The following is a 23,307-nucleotide window of genomic DNA, read 5'->3' on the forward strand; positions in this document are numbered from 1 at the left end:
CCCACCCCCTAAAAACACACAAACATTCACACAGCAGATCTATCTATCTATCTATCTATCACTGAGCTGTGGTGGCACAGTGGTTAGAATGCAGTGCTGCAGGCTACTTCTGCTGACTGACTGCTGACAGCAGCTTGAACTGACAGCAGTTCAAATCTGACCAGCTCACCAGGCTCCAGGTTGACTCAGCCTTTCGTCCTTCTGGGGTGGGTCAAATGAGGACCCAGATTGTTGGGGGCAAGAGGCTGACTCTGTAAACTGCTGAGAGAGGGCTGTGAAGCTGTCTGTCTCTCTGTCTATTTTCTCTTTCTCTCATTAGAACTAAAGTTAATCTGCTAACTAAACCAAGATACCAAGAACTGTTTTTGCTCAGAACCAGTTTAATTATAACTACGGTATGATTGTAATTATAATCAGGGCCATCGTGGTTAATCAGGGCCACCCTTAAGCTCTTTGCATCCTCATGCCAGGCGCATCGGCTGGGCCAGTCTTGGCTACAACTGACTTAGGTGGGTCTCCTGCTGAAGCCAGCAAGAATTCTGGGAGCTGAAGTCCAAACCCCTTAAAATTGCTACGGTTGAGGGGCTCCTGGCCTCATGGGTAACCCCTAAGAGCTGCTTTAGGGTGTCCAGCACTGATCTAGATTATAGTCCTGAAGGATTACAAACTCCCTTTAGAAATACCCAAAACTAATTTTTAGCAAGAAGGGATTTTTTTTTCTCCAGCGGTGAAAAACGGGTGATTTCCTAGAGCAACGAACCTTCTATTATCGGGACAATCACAGCCCTTTCCCTCATTTGCTTGTCTTTTCTACATCCATGTTTCTTTCTTTTTTTTCTTCCTTTCTTTTTGTTCTCCTGTTTGTGCGCCCGCCCGGGAGCTGCCGTATGGTCTTTGTTCTCCTTCTGTTAAAGAGGAAAGCTCTTCTCGGCTTCCTGGATGCCAGTTTACAATTTTTCCCCGCGACAGGAAGCGCTAATGAGCTGTTTTGCAAACAGCCCCGCTGGAGATGGATGGAGCTGGAGATCCTAAGTTTTTAATGTCGTCTCCCCGTAATTTAGAAAGCAATAATGACCTTAAGGAGAGAGAGAGAGAAAAAAAAAAAAAGGGGGGGGGGAGAAGATGAAACGGTTTAATATCCCCGCAATCACTCTGGGGCACCTTTGAGCTTTATTAGTTTATGACAGATGGCATAAAATTACCACTGGGCACCCCATGGTGGTGGTGCATCTCCTTGGTTGGTGCATCAGTCCAACATGGAAGTGGTGTGTGAGAATTTCCTCCGCTTTGGAAAGGAGGCGGAGGGGCTGTTTCCAAGTTTGGAAAAATTTCTCAGAAACTCCTCCTTTTGGTCCCCGCTGAGGTTTAATTCGAACCCCCAGATGGGCAACAAATCACTGTGGCAATAAATAAATAAAATAAAGCTTGTCTATTCCTTGTCCCAACACACCACCACAATTAGAACTGGAATTTCTCTTTGTCAAATCAGGAAACTGCTGAAACATAGAATAACAAGAGTTGGAAGGGACCTTGGAGGTCATCTAGTCCCACCCCCTCCCCGCTCAAATGTTATAACCTTCTTTGCCACGGTTAAGTAAATCATTGCTGTTATTAAGTGAATCACACAATTGTTAAGCAAATCCAACTTTCCCACCGTTGACTTTGTTCGTTGGAAGCTGGCTGTGAAGGTGTCACAAATGGCAGTCCCACAACCTGGATACACTACGACGCTCTGGCCGGTTTGCCAAGGGCCCAGATTTTGATCACGTGACATGGGGAGGTTGCAAGGGTTGTAAGTGCGAGGGTTGGCCATAAGTCACTCTCTTCAGTCCATTTCTAACTTCAGATCGTCACTAAACGAATTATTGTAAACCGGGGACTATGTAACAATCCTCCTTCCTAGGGATGGAGTACCAAGTAGTGAACCTACATACAAGAGTCAGCTGGCTGTCAGGGCTCCAACATGCACCCCTATTCAAATCATAAGTCTCCAGCCGCATCTCTCAGAGTTAAAAAAAATGATTTATTAGGAATGACCATGTCGGCCTTACCTGGGTGCAGCCGACTCTAAGACCCATCATTCATTTCCTCCTTGACCCTGGTCTTCCCCCCACTTCCTGGGTGTCTATTCTCCAGTGGGACACATCCATAGCCAAGAGCCATCAATCATGCTCTCCAGTTTTAATCTTGCATGCCAACAGCTTCAGCTGCCTAGCAATTATCTGGAGCATTTAAGGAATGCACTGCTTTCTCTCACTCCCTTTCTGCTGGCCACTAAAAAGACCAAAGGAGTATTTTTTTAGTTGACACCAGGGACTATCTAACAACCCTCCTTCCTAGGAATGGAGTACCAAGTGGTGAGCCTACAACAGTGGAGTTAATTCTTGTCTTTCGGTTGAATCTAGGTTAACTCGGTCCTGGACGGGACCTCCCTCGCAATCCAGGAGCGCCGGCTACACATCGGCGTCCACAACGGCTTGTGCTTCGTGCAGCCCCCGCAGGTGGTGGTGCTAGTCCCTCTGGCATTGCCAGAGGCCGACAGAGCCCCGGGAAGCAGTGTCAGCATGCGCCGGAAACACGGAAGTCCCCTCAAAGGCAGGTGAGAATCGGGGGAATGGAAAGCGCGACCGTCGTTTGGGTACAGTGAAGCGAGCTCCTTTCCCGTAAGAAAAGGAGACGAAACGCCGTGGTGGAATCATGAGGATGATGTTCCGGCTGTTTTTCTTTTCGAGTCGTCCGGTTTTCTTATTCAGATGCCCCTCCGGCCTAGCTGGGAGGGCAGCTGTGGGCATAGTAGAGCCTGATCTTAGAAAAAAGCTTGGCCAAGCAGCAATCCAGTGAAAGGGCTGTGGCAGCCCCAAGGGTTCCTCAGCCTTGGCTGCTTGGAGGTGGGTGGTCTTCAGCTCCCAGAATTCCCCAGCCAGCCCTGCCCATTCCCCCAACCTCCCCCCGTTCCCTAGAGCAGAGAGATTGCAGAGAAAAGGATGATAAGGCAGCCAACAATGGGGATACGCATCAAAAGTTATGGCCAGGCAATTCTGGGAGTTGAAGTCCACCCATCTTCACGTCCCCCAAGGCCGAGAAAGCAGATGGTCCAGGTGGATCTTAGCAGAGGGATTACCTGAAGTTCCTGAACTTTATTGGTGATCCCTCACCCTTTTTTTTTTTTTTTTGGTTCTTCCAACCCAGTGCCGAGGGACAAGCTCTCATCCTGCGAAGCCGCATCCACCTGGCCGAGATGGTGCCTCACCCTGCTTTTGGAGTGGTCTTCCTGTTGGAATATGTCTTCTCCGTTGCAAGTGGACCTGATGGGAAGGTAAGAGGTGACCTTTGGTGGTTCTCCTCCTCCTCCTCCTCGGTTCTTTGTGAATGTAGCTGGTCTCTTCCGGTGGTCTTAAACTTTCATAATTCCTTGGTTGCTCAGGAATTATGGGGCCTTCTTACCTAGAGGGCGCGGGGACACCAGGTTTAAGGCATCTCAAGGACAATTAAATGGATATCAGTTTGAAGGCATCTCACAAGCATTTGTTGAGATACGGTGGACATCAACTTGAAGGTGTCTCAAGGACGTCTTTGGAAAGACGGTGGACACCAGCCGGAGGGCATCTCCAGGACGCCTGTTGAGACACGACAACTGGAGAAGGCAACACTGCACGGTGAACGAGGAATTACATGATGCCTGTTGGTCCCCTGAACAAGCCCAAATACTTGTGTGACCGCACAGCAGTTCTGGAAGCCTCGTGTTGGTGGCCCCTCCTGAGATGGAGCTGTCAACCATCAACATGGCTTTGAGTTCCGAATCACAAGAGGAAGGACGGGCGTCTGGAGGGGAGTTCAGAGTTTTATTTATTGACGGGGACAGGAGAACCGGCTAGACAGAGCCCAACATCTTCTTCACCAGACGTCTTAAGTGGCCGCTTTTCTCCTCTTCCCTCCCTCCCCCCCCCCAGCGTGGTCTCCTTAACCGAGGGCCTCATTCTGCCCTTGTCTGCGTTGACCTCTGAAAGCTTGCTCAAAAAAACAAAAGCTTGGTAATAACGAGAACCGTCTCCTGCTGTTTGCTCTTGGGGTGACCGACCCCTGGCTTGCAATTAGCGCTGATAAATGAAGGGGGGGGGGGACTTTGAAGCCCACCCCACAGAAGAATTTGAAGACGGATATGGCCTCAAGGGGGAACGAAAGAACAACAGCCCAGATTGTCCTTGAAGCCAGATCCCGCGAGGATCTTCAAAGCCGCCTTCACCTCTGCGTGGAGACTTTTTAATTGGGTCTTGAAACCTTCTTCTGAATGTAAAGCCCACTGAATTGGATCATGGACCCTTTTTTGATAAGGAAGGAAGGGAAGGAGGGAGGGAGGGAGAAAAGGAAGGACACTGGGAGGAAAGGAAAGAAGGAAGGGAAGGAAAGGAGGAAGGGAAAGGAAGGAGGAAGAGGGAAGGGAAGGGAAAGGAAGGAAAGGAAAAGAAAAAGGGGAAAAAAGGCTGGAGAAGGAGGGAGGGTGGGAAGGAAGGGAAGAAAAGAGGAGGAGGAGTGGTGGAGAAGGAGAAGGAAGGGAGCACCATTCTCAAGTGGTCAAGCCGTCTCGTGCCCAGCCAGGAAGGCCCGCACTTCTAATCAGGGTTAATCCTGGCTTAATGAGTCAAGCACCATCGCCCGGGCAAACCCGCCGTGCCAGAAGCCCAGGAAGCTCCGGCCGGCTAATTCCTTTAATTAAAAGGAGAGCAGAGAAGTCTCTGGGGGGGCCTCCAAGCAAGCAAGGAGGAAGGGCAAAAGAAGAACCCCCCTCCCCCTCCTCCTTGAGCCGTCTGACACCCTCCAGCCTTGAGCCCGGAGCAAATATTGGTCAATTGGCTCCTGGAGGGGGTGAGTGAGGCTGGCAAGGAAAAGGACAAAGGGAAACCAGAGAGGATACTTTTCAGCCTCCTTCAGAAGGAGGAGAAGGAGAATATTATTATTATTATTATTATTATTATTATTATTATTATTACCATTATTATTATTACCATTATCATCATCATCATCATCATCATTAAAAAGAGTAACGTTTCACCTTTTCCTAACAACCAGTTATGGAACAGGATGGTTTAGATGGGGGGACTTCAACTCCCAGAATCCCCCAGCCAGCCTCCTTCCTTCCTTCCTTCCCTTCCTTTCCCTCTTCCTCCATTCATTTCCTTTCCCTTGCTTCTCTTCCCCTCCTCCTTCCTTTTCTCCCTTCCCTTCCTTTCCTCTTCTCTTTTTCTCCCTTTAGTTTTTCTTCCTGTCTCCCTCCCTTCCCTTTCATCTTCCTTCTTTTCTCCCTTCTGTTTCTTTTTTCAATCCTTCCTTCTTTTGTCCCCTCTCTCTTTCCTTCCTTCCTTCCTTCCTTCCTTCCTTCCTTCCTTCCTTCCTTCCTTCCTTCCTTCCTTTCTTTCCTGGTTTAACACGATTCCCTCCCCCCACAGACGCCCTCCATGACCTCTCTGACGGCCGCAGCCTACATGCACTCGGTCCGCTGGGCCCTTTGGCAGCCTGTCCTGGATGCGGATCCCACGGAGGTGGTCCTTCCTTTGCGAGGCGGCCCTCAGCGGAATCCCCACCACGTCCTGGTGTACAAGACCCCTCCGGCCACCATGAGCTCCGAAGAGGTGAGCAGCCCCTCCCCGCTTGGCTCGCAATCCCAGACCTTGGTGGTGGTGGGGACGATGGGTCCGGGGCGGGGGGGGCGGAGCACGCCGGGAAGATAGGCAGTGACGTTGCATTGATGGGCAAGGTAAAAAAAAAAAAAAGGTTCGTTTTAGAGGAGCTGGCTGGGGGATTCTGGGAGTTGGAGTCCTCCCGTCTTTGTTCTGACCCAAACCTTGTTCCAAGTAAACTAAACACCAAACAGAGATAAAAGCAAAACCTTTTAATGCCTCTCTGCAAATTCCGTGAATTCACAGTTAAAAGGCTGTTTCAAACTCATTGTCTCTGATAAGAACAAGCCTTGCCAAGGTTATGCAAGGCTGCCAAGAACACTAGATAAAGTTACCCAGAAATATTTCAAACTCAAAGAGTCTCCAAACACCAACCGAGATACTCCGAACGTCCACAAGGCTTGAAGTGCAAGAACTACCTTGCTTCCTGCAAAGAAGCCAACCCTGAAGGCTGACTTTTATCCCTTAAGGGAGGGGCCATTACCTTGCAGCCTTGCTCCCGAGTCGCCCGTGCTGCTGCAGATGCTCTTTCCTTCGAGCAGCCCTACGCGCACTGGGCACCGGCTCCTCGGGGGCCTGTTCCTCACTGCTGCCAGCCTCCACCATCTCTGATGGTCCTGACCCCATCCCTGCATCCCACACTGGCCCCTCACCTGAGACCTCAGCCGTCCACACCTGCTGCTGGCGAACCACAACCATCTTAAAGTGCTCTGGGTTGAGAACGATCCCATCCCAGAAGTCCATCACTATTGGGGAAGAACTGGAATGGGTTTTTTTTGGGGGGGGGAGACGGGCCCCTCACCTGGTACAGGTACACAGGGCCAGGTGAGGAAGATAACCTGATTTTTTTTAAAATTAAAATTGCAGGTGAAGCAGGTCGAATCAGGCACGCTGGCCTTTCACTTCTCCACCAGCTCCGAGGAACGACTGGGAAGAGGGGCCAAAACTCCGGGCATTAAGAGAGAAACGTCGCTGCCCCCCAAGATGAAGAGCCCCCCCGTGGCATCTCCCGGTGAGCGAGGGAAACCCTCAGACCCCTTTCCAGGGCCCAAGTGGCACTTAGTCGGGTCAGAAACAGGCAGCCTTCGACTTACGGCCGTTCGGAGTTATGACGGACCTCCCCTGGTGGGGGTGGGGGTGCTTATGACTCAGTTAGTTCCCCTCCCGTCAGTCACGTGACTGAATGTCAGCCACATATGTCTCACTCAGCATAAACATCTTGGGCTCATCGTAAAGCGAGGACTTCCCGGCCCCTCAGCTGAAGGAGCGAAATGCTTCCAAAGGGCAAAAAGAGAGAGAGAGAAAATCAGGATTATATATATATATATATTTTTCCAGCCAGCAGAGCGCAGTCCGTTCTCGCTTTTTCCTCTCCTTTCCTGGTCTGGAAAATATTTTGTGGGGTTGTTTGAACAGATGCTAAAATCTAGAATGTAGAATAATAGAATCGGGAGGGGCCTCAAGAGGTCTTCTAGTCCAACCCCCTGCCCAAGCAGGAGGCCCTTGACCCTTTCAATCAATCAATCAGTCAATCAGTCAATCAGAAAATAATATAAGACTATTTAGGATCCCCCAAGAGAAGAATTAATCTCATCTCCTGCTTGAGCAGGGTTTGGACTAGAGGACCTCCCGGGTCCCTTCCAGCCCTTGGACTCTTACCTGTTAGGATTATGGTGACGTTTCTTCCTCTTTGTCCTCACCTAGGTTCCCCACCTTCCGCCCAGAGGTTGGTTTCTACTCAGGATGACACTCAGGGTCCTGGGGTAAGTCGCAAAAGGGGACCTCCTGACCACGGCAACCATCCTAAATATGCGGGAGCCGCCTGTTCTCACCTGTTCCGCCCAATTCTACCCTGCTCTCCGCTTGCTGGTTTCACAAGTGACCTTGCCTTCCAGCTGTCGATGTCGCAACTGTTGGCGTCCCCGAGAAACAAGAGTGACCACACATTGCTGTCGCCGGTCAGCAGTGCTCAGCCGTCCCAGGACAGACTGCAGCCAGCCAGAGAGGTAACTATTTGTCTGAAATGGTTGTCCAATCTCTACCCCCGGCGTGGGTCCGTATTGGAAGTTGACACTAGGATCTCCTGCTTGAGTTGGGGGTTGGACTAGAAGACCTCCTAGGTCCCTTCCAGCCCTGTCATTTCATTTCCTAAGACAGTTCAGTCACCAGGCCTGTTGAGTCTAACCACCTTAACCGAGCCCCATGCTGACCCTCTCATCCGTCTTGGGACATTTCCCTCAATTCTCCTTCTCTCCCTTCCCAGCCGGAGCAGAACCAAGGAGCCATTGCTCACCTGGAGTGCGACCTGAGTTACAACCCTCAACTCGAGGACCAGCTGCAAGAGCTGCCCTTCACACCAGTCCACGTGCCCATCCTGGCCCTGGGAGGGCCCCCTTCGCGGAGGTGAGGCCCCTGAAATCGGACCGGTTTCTCTGCAGGGCTCTTTGGGCCCAAGAAGTCGGGGAGGGGGGCTGCAGACCAGTCTGGAAGGGGGAACCTTGGCCACTTTAAGAGGAAGGAGGGAGGGAGGAAGGAAAGGGAAAAGAAAAAATGGAAGAAGGAGGGGAGGGAGGGAGGGAGGGAGGGAGGGAGGAAGGAAGGAAGGAAGGAAAGGAAGGAAGGAAGGAAGGAAGGAAGGAAGGAAGGAAGGAAGGAAGGAAGGAAGGAAGGAAAAGGAAGGAAGGAGACGGGAGGAGGGATGAAGGAAGGAAGGAAGGAGAAGAAGAATGGGAGGGAGGGAGGGAGGGAGGGAGGGAGGGAGGAGGAAGGAAGGAAGGAAGGAAGGAAGGAAGGAAGGAAGGAAGGAAGGAAAAGAGACTGAGGAAGGGAAATGGGAGGGGCAGAGGGAAGGAATGAAAAATGAAAGAGAAGGAGGAAAGAAACGAGACTGGGGAAGGATAGAAGGGTGCATAGTGGGAAGGAAGGAAGAAAAAGAGGGAGGAAGAAGGAAAGGAGAGAGAGATTCTGGAGCCGGTCTCTTCCACAGCCCCAACACCGCCCCCACCAGGGCCTCGCTTGCCCGCCTCCGCACGGCCGGATTCCCTGAGCTGCTGGATTGCAACAAGGAGCCGGTTGAGATGTTGGATCCCAATGATCCCACCCCCGGCAGCCCCCAGCAGGAGGAAGGCGACCCCTTGCCCGACCACGAGATCCACCTGCAGTTCCTGGCCTTGAGCAGGTGGGTCCGAAAAAAAGACCTGTGCCATTGAAATTGCCCCCCTTTTGGGGGTGGGAAATAAACTCATGCAGATGCCCCCAAAAAACGAGAGGGGAGAGGTTGAATTGACAGGGGGGTGCAGTTCTTGGCCCCCACCCACCCAATTTTAATGGCTTCTCCCCACGGAGGTGAAAGACTCTGGTAGATTGTCCCGAAAGACTGTAGTTTATTCCTGGATCCTTTCCATCTCGGGCTGTAGGTATTCCTTGACTTATGGCTGTTCACTTAACGACCGATGGAAGCTACAAAAGACCTTCCTATGCCTTGCAACCCTGTTTGGGTCTGAAGACTGGCCACGCTTGTGCCTGCAGTTTTTGGGGGTTTAGCAACCAGTTCGCATTTGTGGCCTTTTCCAGCGCCTCAATTGATGACTGACTTTTTTAACTTCTGGTTCCTGATTAAAAAAAACCCCACTCCATCATGAAAAAGGGGCGGGGCTTTGCCTGAAAGAGGGCGGGGTCTGTTCCTTTGGGTTTGTCCAGGGCAGCGTTTCTTAACTTTGTCAACTTCTAAGGTGTCTGGACTTGAACTCCCAGAATTCCCTGGTGCGAACACATTCCTTTTGATATATATCCTTAGCGTCTTACGGCTGCTTATTCTCTTATCATCCCTTTCCCTGCAACGTATTTTATTTATTATTAATCTAATGATCTATTTGTTACTCTCTTACAATCCCTTTCTCTGCAAATCTCTCCATTCTTAAGAAGCGAGCGAAAGAAAAAAAAAAACCCAGGTATGGTTGGCTGGGGAATTCTGAGAATTGAAATCCAGATACTTTAATGCTTGTTTTAATCTGGTCCAGGGTGCACCTCTTAACAGGCCGTCGAGTGCTCGGATTTCGGGCCTCCCCAGCTGAATTTCCCCTCCTCTCCTTCCACCAGGCCTGCCCAGGACGACCCTGCTACGTGGCCCCAAAGCGTCTACTTCACCCTCCAGTTTTACCGCTTCCCGCCGGTCACCACGCCACGGCTGCAGCTGGTCCAGACTCAGGCCTGTGGGCCGGCCACCCACATCTTGGTGCAGATCAACCCAGACGGGACCCTGACCCTGGGTAAGGCTGGGGCACGACAGGCGAGAAGAGGCCGAGAATGGAGGGGACCATCCCCTCACCTTGGCATGTTGTGGAAAGCTTGTCTCACCCTTTTGTGCCATCAGGGATTCTCCAGTTGGCATTCAACTCCCAGAATTCCTCAGCTAGTCCCTTCCTTCCTTCCGCCCTCCCTCCCTCCTTCTTTTCCTTCCTTCCCTTTTTCCTTCCTTCCTTCCTTCCTCTAATCTTCCTTCCTTCTTTCCATCCATCCATCCATCCATTTCATCCTCCCTTCCCTTCTTCTCTGTTCTTCCTTCCCTCCCTCTATCCTTCCTTTTCTCTCTCCTTCACCTTCACTTCCCTCCCTCCCTGCTTCTTCCTTTTTCTTCCTCCCTCCTCTCTGTTCTGTCCTCCTTCCCCCCTCTCTCTCCCTCTTCCCTCTTCCCTATCCCCTTCTTCCTCTCCTTCTTCACTTCCTCCCTCCCTGTTTCTTCCTTTTTCTTTCTCCCTCCCTCTCTCCCTTTCTCTCTCTTCTGTCTTCCCTCTCTCCCTTCCTCCCATTGTTCCTTCTGGCCTCTGGAAGGTTAACGGGCCATCTTACCACGGCCCCCGTTGACCCCTTTCCTCCTCCGCAGCCCCCCCTGGCTTCCACCTGAAGTACCTGGTGGACCTGGCCTCCCTGAAGCCCGGTGAGCCACGCTGGTTCCTCCGCTACCTGGCCCAGCAGGCCCTGCAGATCGACGTCTGGGACGGGGACTCGTTGCTCCTTTTGGGATCTGCTGCCGTGAAGCTAAAGGTAGGTGAGGTCATGTCTGGAGAGCAGTCCTCGAGTTACGGCCCCTCCCCAAAAGTCAGGTCCCTTTTCCACAATTGTGTCCGTCGCAGCTCCCGGGGTCAAAATCCACAGGCTTGGCAACTGGCTCATGTTTATGACGGTCGCAGGGCCCCCTTTGCGACCCCCTTGACCAGCCACGTCAGGCCCACTTAGCGACCATGTGGCTCACTTAACAAATGGCAGTGATTCCCTTAAGAGCTCTGGCAAGAGAGGTCGTAAGACGGGGCAAAACTCAACAGGTCTCCCTCCCGTAGCGACGGAAAAGTTGAGTGGGAGGCTGCCTGCGTTTTCGGGGTGCTGGGGTGGGGGGCAACGGAGAGAGAGAGAGAGAAATGGGCTCCCTTCCCCCCTGTTCAGAGGCGACCCGCCACAGCTGAGCTCTCTCCACAGCACCTCCTGCGCCGAGGCCGGACGGGGGTCCAGGTCTACCACGAGTTGGAGGTCCTGGCCATGGAGTACAAGCCGGACGCGGCCGTGCTGAGCGGGGAGGCCTTCCGGCCCTGGGGGGTGAAGCCCATCGGGGTCCAGGCGGTGGTGAGGGCCCAGCTTCACCTCCGCCTGGCCAACATCGGTGAGTCTCCCTTGCTCAACGTGGAGCAGTTGAAGGGCCCCAAGGAGCTTCCTTCCTTCCCTCCCTCCCTCCTTCCTTCTTTCCTTCCTTCCTTCCCTCCCTCTTTCTTTCCTTCTTCCTTCTCCGATTCTTTCATTCTATCATCCCAGATCAATGAATCCGTGAAAACAGCTTGCCTCCAGAAGTTGAGGGTGGACTAGGAGTCCTCCCAGGCCCCTTCCAACTCCGTTGTTCCGTAACCCCGGATCAATTCACCCGTGGAAGGTCTTTGCCTCCATCCTTGGAGGCCTTCAGGAAGAAGGGACGGTGTGAGGTCTCCCTCCTGAGCAGGGGGTTGGGCTGGAAGACCTCTGGGGTCCCTCCCTTGTTATCCTGCATTTCGTATCATTCCAAAGCTCAAAGAATGGGTCAAGGACGGATGGACGGACACACACACACACACACACACACACACACACACACACACACGCAGAGCATAGAGATGAGCAAGAAGCTCCCCTTAGCTGGACCTTTTAAGATGCCTTCACAGCACCTGGGAATGAAAACATCTTTGGAAAGCAGCAGCTTCTTCGCTTTCCCACCGTAAATCAAAGGCTCTCCGGTGCCAGAGGTGTTTCCTTTGATAGGGCCTCTGCTCTGAAAAGGCTACCAGCCTCTTCTCTTTTTCTCCTTCCCCCCTTCCCCCCCCTCTCTTTTTAATAAAAAGTAGAAAAGCTGGAGGGGGGAGTTTTTGGCTGGCAGGTGGAGGAGGAGATCAAGAGAGCCATCAGGGTTGTCGGGAAGGGGCTGGATAAAATAAGCCCATCAAGGCATCAAGGCATTTGTTTCCAAAGGGCAGAGAGCCCGCGGAGCCCCACTCCGGGCTCACAAACACAGCAGAACACACAACGACGGTTGCCCTCACAAAGGGGAGAGGGAGCAAGGAAGGAAAAGAAAGGAAGAGGAAGGAAGGAAGGAAATGAAAGGAGGAGAAAAATTGGGGTGAGGGAGGAAGGAAAGGAGGGAAGGGGAAGGCAGGAGAGGGAAGGGAAGGAGGAAAGAAAGGAAAGGATGAAAAAAAGGGAGGGGGGAATGAAAGAAGGAGGGAAGGAATTTGAGAATTCCATCGATTTTGGCAGCCGGGGGCCCTCGGGCCGCTCTTGCAAGAGGTTTTCATGCACGCAACTCCATGTAAGATTTAATAATTTTATTATTATTTAAAAACCAAGATAAAGACAAAGGCGAAGTGAGAAAAAAGAAGAGCAGAGAAATCAAAAGCGGAAGCTGCAAGTGCAAGAAAGAAGAAAGAGCAAGAAGAAAGAAAGGAACAGAAGCGTTTCCTGATCTCGTTACAAGTGCAATTATAAATTTAGCTCTCCTTCTCTCTGGTTGCAACCCGGCTCTGTTCTCCCCTCTAATCCATTCCCTCTCATCATCAAAACCAGTTTTTGTTCTGTTCTGTTCATGCCAAAGCAAAAGCCCATCCGGGGTTTCCAGCCATCCATCGATGCCGTGATGGTCTCTTCCCAGATCAAGGACCGCCGACTCGGCTATCCCGGCAGCCTCCACCGTCCCCGCCAACCGTCCCTCCACCGTGGGCCGCCTCGAGCCTTCCTCCCCACGTGGGCCCTCGGAGGAGAGGCAGGAATCTGGGTTGCTCCGTCACCTTCATTATTCATGAAGAGGAGACGACTTTGTTTCCTCCTTGTCAAAATGGAAGCTCGCCTGAGGCACCGAGATATAGATACATATTTTTTGTTCCAAGGAGAAGAAGCGAGGTGAGGCCGGGAGAAGAAACCACAAGAGTGTTAGAAAAATAAAATAATAATAAATCTCCATCTCCTTCAAATCTTGATGAACTTGAAAGTCACCTGTTCGACGGCTGTCAACCCTGGGAGGTTGGAGAGAGGCGGCTGACGTTTTTGGAGCAGGACAGGGAGCATCTCGGGAGGTTTCCATCCCTCACATTCCACCAATGTGTGGCCAAGCTCGGTCTGGGGGGTGGAAAAAGGGGGTGTTTTGGCTTCTACCACGGCTGCCTTGTTCCATTGTGCGATGATCGGATGTGAGACGACACGCAAACGTGATGCAGTTGTGATGCCCTTGGATAAGCTTCCTCCGTTGTGTGGTCTTAGAAGCCGGGGTGATGCCTCTGCTCTCTTTGACCTAAGAAGCGTGGAGAAGAGCAACAAGAGGTGGTGAAGGTCATCCCGCAAGCTTCTTCTTAGGGAGAACTTGGGTGTGTCTTTAGCCTGAAGAAGAGAAGGCTAAGGGAAGACCTGACCGTGCCCCCCCCCGTCCATGAGGGGCCTCCTGGGGAGAAGATAACACAGCGCCCAAGGGGAAGACCGGGACCGTTGGGTCGAAGTTCTACCAAGACGCCTCCACATTCGAAGTGAGGAGGAAGGACCTCACTGTGAGAGCTAAGAAGCACTGGAACCGCTTTCTGGAGTGAGGGGGATCTCTCACTGGAGGACTTCAAGGATGGACCCCCCTGTGCACGATAGAGCGGAGGGAGGGAAGGAACAGCTTGACTTCAGAAATTGTGGGCACTCCCATCACTGGAGGTCTTCAAGAAAAGATTAGACACTCCTAGGATCTCCTCTTGAGTAGGGAGTTAGACTAGAAGATCACCAAGGTCCCATCTAGCCCCAGGATTCTATGATTCTGAGGTAGGTAGGTAGGTAGATAGATAGATAGATAGATAGATAGATAGATAGATAGATAGATAGATAGATAGATAGATAGATATACAGGATGGATGGATGGATGGATGGAACAGCTTGCCTTCAGAAATTGTGGGCACTCCCATCACTGGAGGTCTTCAAGACTAGACGGCCATTTGTCCTTAATGGTATAGAGTCTCCTGCTTGAGCATGGGTTGGACTAGAAGACCTCCAAGGCCCCTTCTCTTCCACCACCCCAAATAGGAGAAGTTCAGAAGACCTGAGCCCTGGTCTACACCAGCCCCTTCCTCATCCCTGAACAGGCTACGGGTGGAGCCCAGCTCATGGACACCCCCCCCTACCCACCCTCTTTCTTCCCTCTTCTCTTGCAGGCCGCCGGTGTGAACGGGGGCTGCGGAGGTCACACTCCTTACCCCCTTCTTGCAGGCGGATCATCTCCTCGCAGGACGGCGCCAAGGGCTTCCCTGGTGGCAGTTTGGTCTCTATCAGCACTCACGGGGGTAGGTTCCCCTTGATTTTGGGGATGGGGGGGTGGGAGATGGGTGGGGTACTATTAGTGTGAATTTAACCAAGCCGCGGTCATTGCCTGAAACAAACCATCATGGATTGAACCTTACCTGGTTTTGATGCAAGTTGGCTTGACTGCCACCCTTTGGCCCGTCTCTTCCAGGTGGAAACGTGTGCCAAGCCAAAAAACTGGCCGACGTGGACAGCGAGCTGGCCGCTCTCCTTTTCTCCCGCTTGCGGGAAGTGAGCGGCGTCTTGCAACCCGCCAGCGAGGAAGGCGGCCTCACCCGACGCCGGAAATTGGAGAGGATGCTTTCGGTCCGGAGGAAGGAGTCCCAGGAGGGCGACGTTGGAAGGAAAAGCAGCTTCATCTTGGTGAGGGAAGCGGAGCCCCCCGAAGGAAAAGGGGTGTGGGACCCTCCCTAGGGTGTCAAGGCAAGGGGGGCAGAAATAGTGGCAGCGGTCTGTGGGAACGGCCTCGGGAGACAGGAGGAAGAGGTGCAGACTAGGCATTGGTTAGGTAAGAGGCGGCTGAGCCCCCAGAAGGAAAAGGGAAGCATCTTAGAAGGGACCCTCCCTAGTTTCTTGGGCTGTAAAGGTGAGGGGGGGAGGGGGGGAGAAAGGCACTTTCAGACTTGCAAGATTCTGCTACTGTAACCTTAAAAAAAAGCCAGCATTACAATTCACAATCGTGGTTTCTTGTCTGCACTGGCAAAGCTTGAGAGGCAGCCGAGCAAGTATATAAGGATTCCCATAAAGGAGATGAAAGTCACCTGCCCCCTTTCTCTCCCCCTCCCCCCAGGGGCGGCATGAGGACCGGGTTCAGCATTCCCGAGACCTCCAGCTGATCGAGGCGTACCGGGAGCGCATCAAAGCCCAGAGCATCACCTCCATGCTCTGCCAAGCCATCACCACCCACCACGTCATCTACGCCACGTTGGGCACAGCCGAGTTCTTTGAGTTTGCCCTGAAGAATCCCTACGGCGTCCAGCACACGGTGACCATCAGAATCGATAACCCGGAGCTCAGGTAAAGAACGGCAGGATGTCACCTGCTGGTTGAGAAGAAGAGTGATCCCTTCCTTGTGGGACTCCCTTGGAGATGCCCTCTCTCCAAAACCACCATCTCCATGTTTTCTTCATGTTGTCCTTGATCTTCTCCTAGCGTCATCCTGGACGTCAGAGAGTGGAGGCATTTTAAAGAACTGACCCAAACTGTCACACCGTTGGAAGAGGACATGTTTCATCTTCACAATGGCCTCACTCCTCAGGTCTACCTCCGTCCCAAGGAGACGGTCTACATCCCCTTCAAGTACCAGACTTTCTCCATGGAGCAGGCCGCCATGATGCAGGTAGGGAAGTCCTCACCCCTCCCTTTTCCTCACGGAGGGTCCTTGATTTATATCCGTTCGTTGGGTCACTGTTTGAAGTTACAACAGCCCCGAAGGTCTTCTGCCATGACATCTCTTTGACTTCCAGCAAGGTCCCCCCGAGCCGACATCTAAGAAAGGTGAGAAGGTCCCCATGGCCACCTCTTCTGGAAAGTTCAGCGAGACTCTACGCATCAAGGTAACACGACAGGAAGGGATGGATGGTGCACAGGTCCGCTCAATGGGATGGAAAGCTTTTGTGACCTTGTTGAGGTGGAGAGTTCCCTTCTTAGTGGGTTGGACAGTGGCCAGAATCCATGGGACGGCACGAAGATGGTGGACAGAAGCTTAGGGAAGGGGTGTTCTAAATCATCATCTTCTCCTTCTCCTTCTCCTTCTTCCTCCTCCTTCTTCCTCCTCCTTCTTCCTCCTCCTCTTCCTCCTCCTCCTCCATGTCTTCTTCTCCAGGTCTCCTTCACGGTGGGCAACGGCAAGCCCCTCGCCATCCTGAGCGTCAGCGTGGAAACCCAGCCCCACCCGGTGGATCAGACCTTCCGCTTCTACCACCCGGAGCTGACCTTCCTGAAGAAATCCATCCGCCTGCCTCCGTGGCACACGCTCCCAGGTGGCTCCCAGCTTCTCCTCTGCTCAAGTTGACTGAATCCTAAACATTTAGGATATGGAGCATCCCATCCACACAACCATAAGATGGGTGGACTTTCTCCTTCACCTGCTGGCTGGGGAATTCTGGGAATTGAAGTCCACCCATCTTGAAGTTGTCCAGGTTGAGGAACGCTACTTGGGAACAGCTTAAACAGCTGGATAATAAACTAGGAATTTGTCTCAAGCAATAGAGAGTTGGTCCTAAGGACCTCAAGGTTGGACTTCAGTTCTCCTTGAACTTGGGTGATCTGTAGATCTGGACCTTCTCAAGATCACCTCAAGAAGTTCCTTCTGCAGAGAATTTAGTTGGCATGTTTTAAGAAGTGGGCCTCTAGCTGGGCTTCTAGTTGAGTGGGTCATAGTCCATCAGAGCTGTGGTCCTTGATAGCAAGAGGGGCCTTTGATTTGAAGGCCTGCAGCTCTTGAGACCCTCATGTTTTTCCTCGGCAGGGGCTCCGGTAGGCGTTCCTGGTGGAGAACCTGAGATGTTTGTCCGCTGCAGTGACCCCAACGTCATCTGCGAGACCAAGAAAATGGTACTGTTGACCAGCATAAGTTTTGTGGGTGTGGTTGGTGATTGATCAGGGCAGGAAGCAAAGGGTTCAAGGGGGAACAAGCTAGAACATGTTAACATGACCTTCACAGGTCAACGAAGCCCGTCGTAAATCAGAACGGATGTTAAGTCAGATCTCTAGTGGGTTGACCAACGTGAACTCAACCCTCAAGAATGTCTGTTGGCTGTTGTCAAAGATACCAACATTCATAGGTGGCATCCTTCCAGAGGGTTCTGTGGGAAGGAGATGGCCGTCAGAATATCCCAGAGTTCTCTGTGGGCATCTCCAGAATGTAGCTTCAGGCTGAGATCCAGTAGGTAGCCTCTAACGGAAGATGGGTAATAGTGATAGATAATATTTGTAGCTTGGGGCTTGAACTGTGGTGTCCTTAGTGTTCTCTGAGCTTGGTGGTTTTCTTGTAGACATCTCATGACCCAACTAGGGAATATCATCAGTAAGAGAAGGGAGAGGGGTTTCAGACAGGAGGAGGAGAGGAGGAGGAGGAGGAGGAGGAGGAGGAGGAGGAAGAAGAGGAGGAGAGGGGGATGATAGGAAGAGGATGAAGGAAGAGGAAGAAGAGAAGAAGAAGAAGAAGAAGAAGAAGAAGAAGAAGAAGAAGAAGAAGAAGAAGGAGGAGGAGGATGGGAGGAGGAAGAGGAGAATTGTGGGGTCCTTGGTGCTCTCTGAGCTTGGTGGTTTTCTTGCAGACGTCTCATGACCCAACTAGGGAACCTCATCAGAGCAAAGAGAGGGTAGGAGAACCATAGAGTTGCAGTGCTGGAAGGGACCTTGGAGGTCTTCTAGTCCAAGCCAGGAGAACTTAGACCATCCTGGACAAATGGCTGTCCCCTCTTTTCTTGAAAACCTCCACCTTGGGGTTAACGTAGATCATGGATCCCACCTACACAAGTCACTAATTTGGGGGAACTATGTAGACACCAAAATCCTGTGTCCTAATTTTTATTCCCGAAGGAACTGAATTAAATCTGGTCTTGATGTTCTCCTCCAGGGACCTGGGGAACCTCAGGACATCTTCCTGAAAGTCGCTGCGGGTTCCAGTCCCCAAATCCAGAGGTTCTTCGTGTTGATTTACATGTAAGCCTCACCACCTTCAAAACTGCTCAAACTCTGATCGGTGGTTAGCAAAGTCTGCCTGCCTGCCTGCCTGCCTGTCTATCTATCTATCTATCTATCTATCTATCTATCATCTACTATCTATATCTATTATCATCATCTATCATCATATTTATTATCTATCTATCTATCTATCTATCTATCTATCTATCTATCTATCTATCTATCTATCTATCTATCTCCATCCATCCATCCATCCATCCATCCATCCATCTACCCAGATTGTGGCCACAGAAAGTTGGGTGTAATCCGTATGCATTATAAAGGAACACTACAGATTGGAAATTTAATTTCAATGAAATTTAATTGTTAAAGCGGCCTTCCTTGCCATTCGTTGTTAAGCGAATCATTGCAGCTGTTCAGTTAGGAACATGGGCGTTAAGTGAATTTGTCCCTCCCATTGATTTTGCTCAACCGACGGTCGCAAAAGGGGATCACCTGACCCCAGAACCGTCATAAATTCGAGTCTATTACCAAGCGCCTGCATTTTGGTCACGGGGATGCAAATGGTCGTAATCCTAAGTCTTTTTTTCCATTGCCGTTGTAACTTCGGTCACTTCCTTCTCCTCCCTCTGGGCAGGGACCCCTGGCTGACTGCGCCGACCCAGACCTGGCAGTTCTACCTCCACTGCCTGCAGTGGGTCGAGGCCAGCTGTGTCCTGGGGCAGCTGACCCGGCTCTCCCTGGTGCTCCGGGGCACACACGCCACCCGCCAGGTCAAAGCCTTCACCTCCCGCCCGCAAGAGATGAAGGTAAGGTCCTCGGTTTACGACCGGCCCGTTTGGCGACCTTTCTTTCCCCCCTCCCCCCAGTCGTTAAGTGGATCCCTGCAGTTGTTAAGTTAGGTTGTTCAGTGAATCTGGCTTCCCCACTGGCCTTGACCGTCAGGCGGTCACAAAAGCGGATCTGCGACCGTCATAAATAGGGGCCAAGTGCCCAAATTTTGATCATGTGACCTTGGGGATGCTGTGACGGTCGTAAGTGTGAAAATTGGCCAGAAGTGACTTTTTTCCCCAGTGTCGTCATAACTTTGAACAGTCACTGAGCAAACCCTTGTAACTTGAGGAGAGGAAGGAAAGAACGAAAGTGGGAGGGAGGAAGAGAGAAAGAAAAATAAAAAGGAAGGAAGGAAGGACGGGCTCTCGGATGCCCTCAAGAGTTGAGGGTCTTGGACCCCCCCTTGTCCCCATGAGTTGGGGCTCAGCTCTTCCCACGTCTTCTGCCCCCCCAGCTGGAGCCGGACGGGGTCTTCGTCCTGCCGGCCAACGGGGTCCAGGACCTGCACCTGGGACTTCGGCCACAGAGCGCCGGCAGCCGCTTCATCTCCCTCAACCTGGTGGACGTGGACTTCCACCAGCTGGTCTCCACCTGGCTGGTCTCCGTGTCCTGCCGGCAGCCCTTCATCTCCAAGGTGAGCCCTGGGGGGGGTGGGGGGGCTTCATCGGGGGGTGGGGGGCAGGGAGGTCTTGATGTAGAGAATCCGAGGGAAGGAGGGAGGGAGATGAGAGGAAGGAAAGAAGGAAGGAAGGAATGCAGGGAGGGAGAAAGGGAGAGAGGTGGGAAGGAAAGAAGGAAGGAAGGAGAAAGAAGGAGGGAGGGAGATTAGAGGAAGGAGGGAAGGAAGGAAGGAGAAAGAAGGAGGGAGGGAGATGAGAGGAAGGGAAGGAAGGAAGGAGAAAGAAGGAGGGAGGGAGATTAGAGGAAGGAAGGAAGGAATGCAGGGAGGGAGAAAGGGAGAGAGGTAGGAAGATTAGAAGAAAAAGGAATGGTGGGAGGGAAGAGAGGAAGGGGGGAGATTTGCCTTGGGCGGTCCAGGGTCTCCTGCCTTAGCCAGGGGGTTGGGCTAGAAGACCTCCGAGGGGCCTTCCAGCCATGGATCCCCTGAGCCCTTCCGGGTCCTTCCTCCCCTGCCAGGCCTTCGAAATCGCGCTGCCTTCCGGCGGAGGGAAGGGCTTGAACAAGAGGATCACCTACACCAACTCCTATCCGTCCCCCCGGGCCTATTCCCTGCACACCAACCACCCGGATTTGCTGCGCTTCAAGGAGGACTCCTTCCAGGTGAGGGAAGCGCGGCACGGGGCGGGGTCCTTGGGAGGGGTCCCGGTGGGCAGGGTGCCTCTCCCCACTTCCCTTCCTTTGAAGCCAGAGGGACTTCAGCGCCCTTGAGGAGGGGTCCTGGGTGCTCTCCGAGCCGGGTGCTTTCCCTGCAGGCGTTTCGTTACCCAGCTGGGTGATTTCATCAGTGCTGGAAGGGGAGGAGGAGGAGGACTGTGGGGCCCTCTGGGTGCTCTCTGGGTAACCTCTTTGGTGCTCTGCACGCTGCACTGATGGCGTTATCTAGTTGGGTCATGAAACGTCTGCAGGAGAGCACCAGGGACCCCACGATCCTCCTCCTGTCCCCAAACCCCATTCCCTTAGAGCCCTGATGATGTTACCTAGTCGGGTCATGAAACGTCTGCAAGAAAACCACCAAGTTCAGAGAGCACCAAGGACCCCACAGTCGTCATCCTCCTCCTCCTCCTCCTCCTCCTCCTCCTCCTCCTCCTCCTCCTCCTCCTCCTCCTCCTCCTCCTCCTCTCTGCAGATCCCCCCCTCCCTTCCAGCACGGATAATGTTCCCTAGTTCGGTCATGATGGAGGACAATCCCAAAACTCTCCTGGGCAGGGAGGGGGGAGGGGGGGCCAAGCAGGGAGGGCCCCATCTTGGACATTCAGTGGGGTTCACCCTCCTTTAAGGGGCAAGTGGCCCCCTTTGGGGCAGCAGCTCAAACTGGGGGACTCCAGAGCGGGGCGGCCAATTCACCAAAGCTCCCCTCTTCCCGGGCCACCACTTGGTCCCCCGACCCAGGTACCGGCCTCCTTGACCTCCCTCCCTCCCTTTCCCTCCAGGTGGGGGGCGGGGAGACCTACACCATCGGTTTGAGGTTTGCCCCCAGCCAAAACGCCGGCGAGGAGGAAATCCTGATTTACATCAACGACGCCGAAGGGAAGAACGAGGAGACGTTCTGCGTGAAGGTGGCCTACCAGTGACGGGGCGTCGGAGCAGGTGCCCGGACCGAATTAAATCCCCCCCCCTTTGTTTCCCTCGGAGCCCCAGAGGGTCCGTAGACACACACACACACACACACAGACCCTCGCCCCAATCCGAATCCGATTCCTCTGATCCTTCCCGCCACCTGATGGACGTGGATCACCGGAAGCGGATCCTTGCCCCTTGGTCTATGCGTCCCAGCGAGGGTCTTGTGGGGGGGGGGTCTCGAGATCCAACCGCCGAGGAAGAGAGGAGGTTTGCCTTTCGAAGGTAATAGTAATAATAGTAATAATAATCTGCACCCAAAAGATTTTAAATCTGCACATCGGGAGCGTCTAAAGTTGATTTGAAGGAGTTCGACCCTCCTAGCAAACAAGAATTATTCAGTCTGTGTGGTTTATTTTTTATACATGATTTTTTCCCCCCTCCCCCCCGGAGGGCCCGTTTTTAGATCCTCGGGGTGCCTTTTATTTATTTTTACTTTTTTGCTGGTTCTGCTCTGAATTAACTTGCGAGTCACCAGTACCCCACTAAGCATTTCTGGTGACCCCCAAAAAAGAGTGGGGGGGGGGAAGGAATCACACTTGAAAGTTAAAAACCTGGAAGAATTGTGTCTGTGCTTTTCGAAACCCTCCAAGCCTCAACTGAACACGAACTGTGAACGGGGAACCTGCAGCCCTTTTTTCTGCGACGTTTTAAAGAAATTTTAAAAAATTAGAAAAAATGGATATGTATTTTTCCTCCGCCAAACACATTTATCTGCGATATTTGCCAAATGTTGAGGGTCTTCTTTAAAAAAAAAAAAAAAGTAGAGAGAGGCAAACCACCACAAGATGCACACAGACAAACCGAGCTGGGATCAAACTGTATATTTAATTTTCTTGTTTTGTTCCTCGGGATGGTTTAGGTCGGTTTAGGGTTGGGAAGATTGCTCTGCCCCCCCCCCCCACACCCAATTCACACACACACACACACACACACACACACACACACACACACACACTTCATCTTCTCTTCTCTTCTCCGTCATCTTCCTTCCTCCCTTCCTTCCCCAGATTCACTTAACAGCCCTGTTTCTAACTTGAGAGCCGTGGCAAGAAAGGTTGTAAAAGGGGAAAAAATTCACTTAACAAATGTCTCACTTAGCAACAGAAATTTGGGGCTCCATCATGGTTGTAAGTCGAGGACGTAACCTGTGTTAAACCACTGAATGAAAAAAATTGAATGATCCCTGAGACGCGATTTTTAGGATGCAGCTGAAAACCTGCCGGGTTGCAAGACTGGAAGGGGCTAATCTGCCCCCCCCCGCCCCAAATAAAATAATATATATAATGGACCAGGATTAATGCACCTGAGAGGCAGAGAAACCAGCGGTCTGCAAAACGAGCTAGCCGGCAGTGAAGAAAAAATAAAATAAGGAAACCTGGAGATGAAACTGCAAAGAAAGAAATGGGCTTAAGGCTGATTTTTTTTTTAAAAAAAACTCCGTATTAAGCCTGGATTGTGCAAAAAACCCAACCGCGGAATTAATTGCAGGCTCGGCGACCGTGGACACAGCACTGGGAAGTGAGACACTCAGCTTTGATACTCCTCTGCAGAAAATTTAATTCCAGAATTGCAAATGATTCTTAAAAGTCGCGGGAAGCCTCGGGTGGCTGGCCAGGAATATCCAGGTTTAAAGGGGGAGCAGAAGGGAGGCCTGTCACAGCTAACCAGGATCAGGCTTCTTGATTTGGAAGGAGGGGTTGGGTTCCCGTGCTGGAAATGTGTCACTTTTCACTTTTAGGGAGCATTGGGGAAAGAAGGGAGGGGGGGGTGGGAAGGATGGAAGGAAAGGGAAGAGAGATGGAAGGGAGGAAAGAGGTTAGGGAGGGAGGGAGAAGGGAATAAATAAAATAAATATACACATGTATGCACATAGGGAAACCAGGTTATTCTCTCCTTCTCTTTCCTTCCCTCTCATGTATGCAACCATCCATCCATCATCTGTCTGTTTCTCTGTATCCATCGTAGATCCGTCTTATTTCGGTATCCATCCATCATGTCTGTCTGTCTC

The 23,307-nt window shown here is 52.0% G+C and overlaps 1 protein-coding gene across 16 annotated transcripts in view; it reads left to right on the forward strand.

Annotated features, from left to right (window-relative positions):
- The window catches only part of NPHP4 (nephrocystin 4), a 106,619-nt gene that overhangs the window by 9,387 nt on the left and 73,925 nt on the right, over positions 1-23,307 (forward strand). For 7 of the 16 annotated variants that reach the window (XM_087944530.1, XM_087944518.1, XM_087944519.1 and 4 more), the window contains 23 exons: positions 2,406-2,599; positions 3,190-3,316; positions 5,445-5,627; positions 6,543-6,687; positions 7,380-7,438; positions 7,571-7,681; positions 7,939-8,078; positions 8,662-8,853; positions 9,774-9,943; positions 10,558-10,718; positions 11,148-11,328; positions 14,366-14,494; positions 14,665-14,876; positions 15,304-15,530; positions 15,666-15,852; positions 15,980-16,069; positions 16,339-16,495; positions 16,984-17,069; positions 18,097-18,182; positions 18,802-18,973; positions 19,453-19,632; positions 20,136-20,279; positions 21,110-21,266. In XM_087944530.1, coding sequence (XP_087800656.1) covers positions 2,406-2,599; positions 3,190-3,316; positions 5,445-5,627; positions 6,543-6,687; positions 7,380-7,438; positions 7,571-7,681; positions 7,939-8,078; positions 8,662-8,853; positions 9,774-9,943; positions 10,558-10,718; positions 11,148-11,328; positions 14,366-14,494; positions 14,665-14,876; positions 15,304-15,530; positions 15,666-15,852; positions 15,980-16,069; positions 16,339-16,495; positions 16,984-17,069; positions 18,097-18,182; positions 18,802-18,973; positions 19,453-19,632; positions 20,136-20,279; positions 21,110-21,250 — 3,474 coding nt within the window. In that variant the 3' untranslated portion in view covers positions 21,251-21,266. Of the gene's footprint in view, positions 1-2,405; positions 2,600-3,189; positions 3,317-5,444; positions 5,628-6,542; positions 6,688-7,379; positions 7,439-7,570; positions 7,682-7,938; positions 8,079-8,661; positions 8,854-9,773; positions 9,944-10,557; positions 10,719-11,147; positions 11,329-14,365; positions 14,495-14,664; positions 14,877-15,303; positions 15,531-15,665; positions 15,853-15,979; positions 16,070-16,338; positions 16,496-16,983; positions 17,070-18,096; positions 18,183-18,801; positions 18,974-19,452; positions 19,633-20,135; positions 20,280-21,109; positions 22,116-23,307 lie in introns of those variants that run through there. The other 9 variants (XM_087944528.1, XM_087944527.1, XM_087944524.1 and 6 more) reach the window with 2 other exon arrangements.

This window comes from Notechis scutatus, chromosome 16 (genome assembly GCF_049901735.1).
Source record: "Notechis scutatus isolate UNSWTSFEM ecotype Mainland chromosome 16, rNotScu1.2, whole genome shotgun sequence".
NCBI lineage: Eukaryota > Metazoa > Chordata > Lepidosauria > Squamata > Elapidae > Notechis > Notechis scutatus.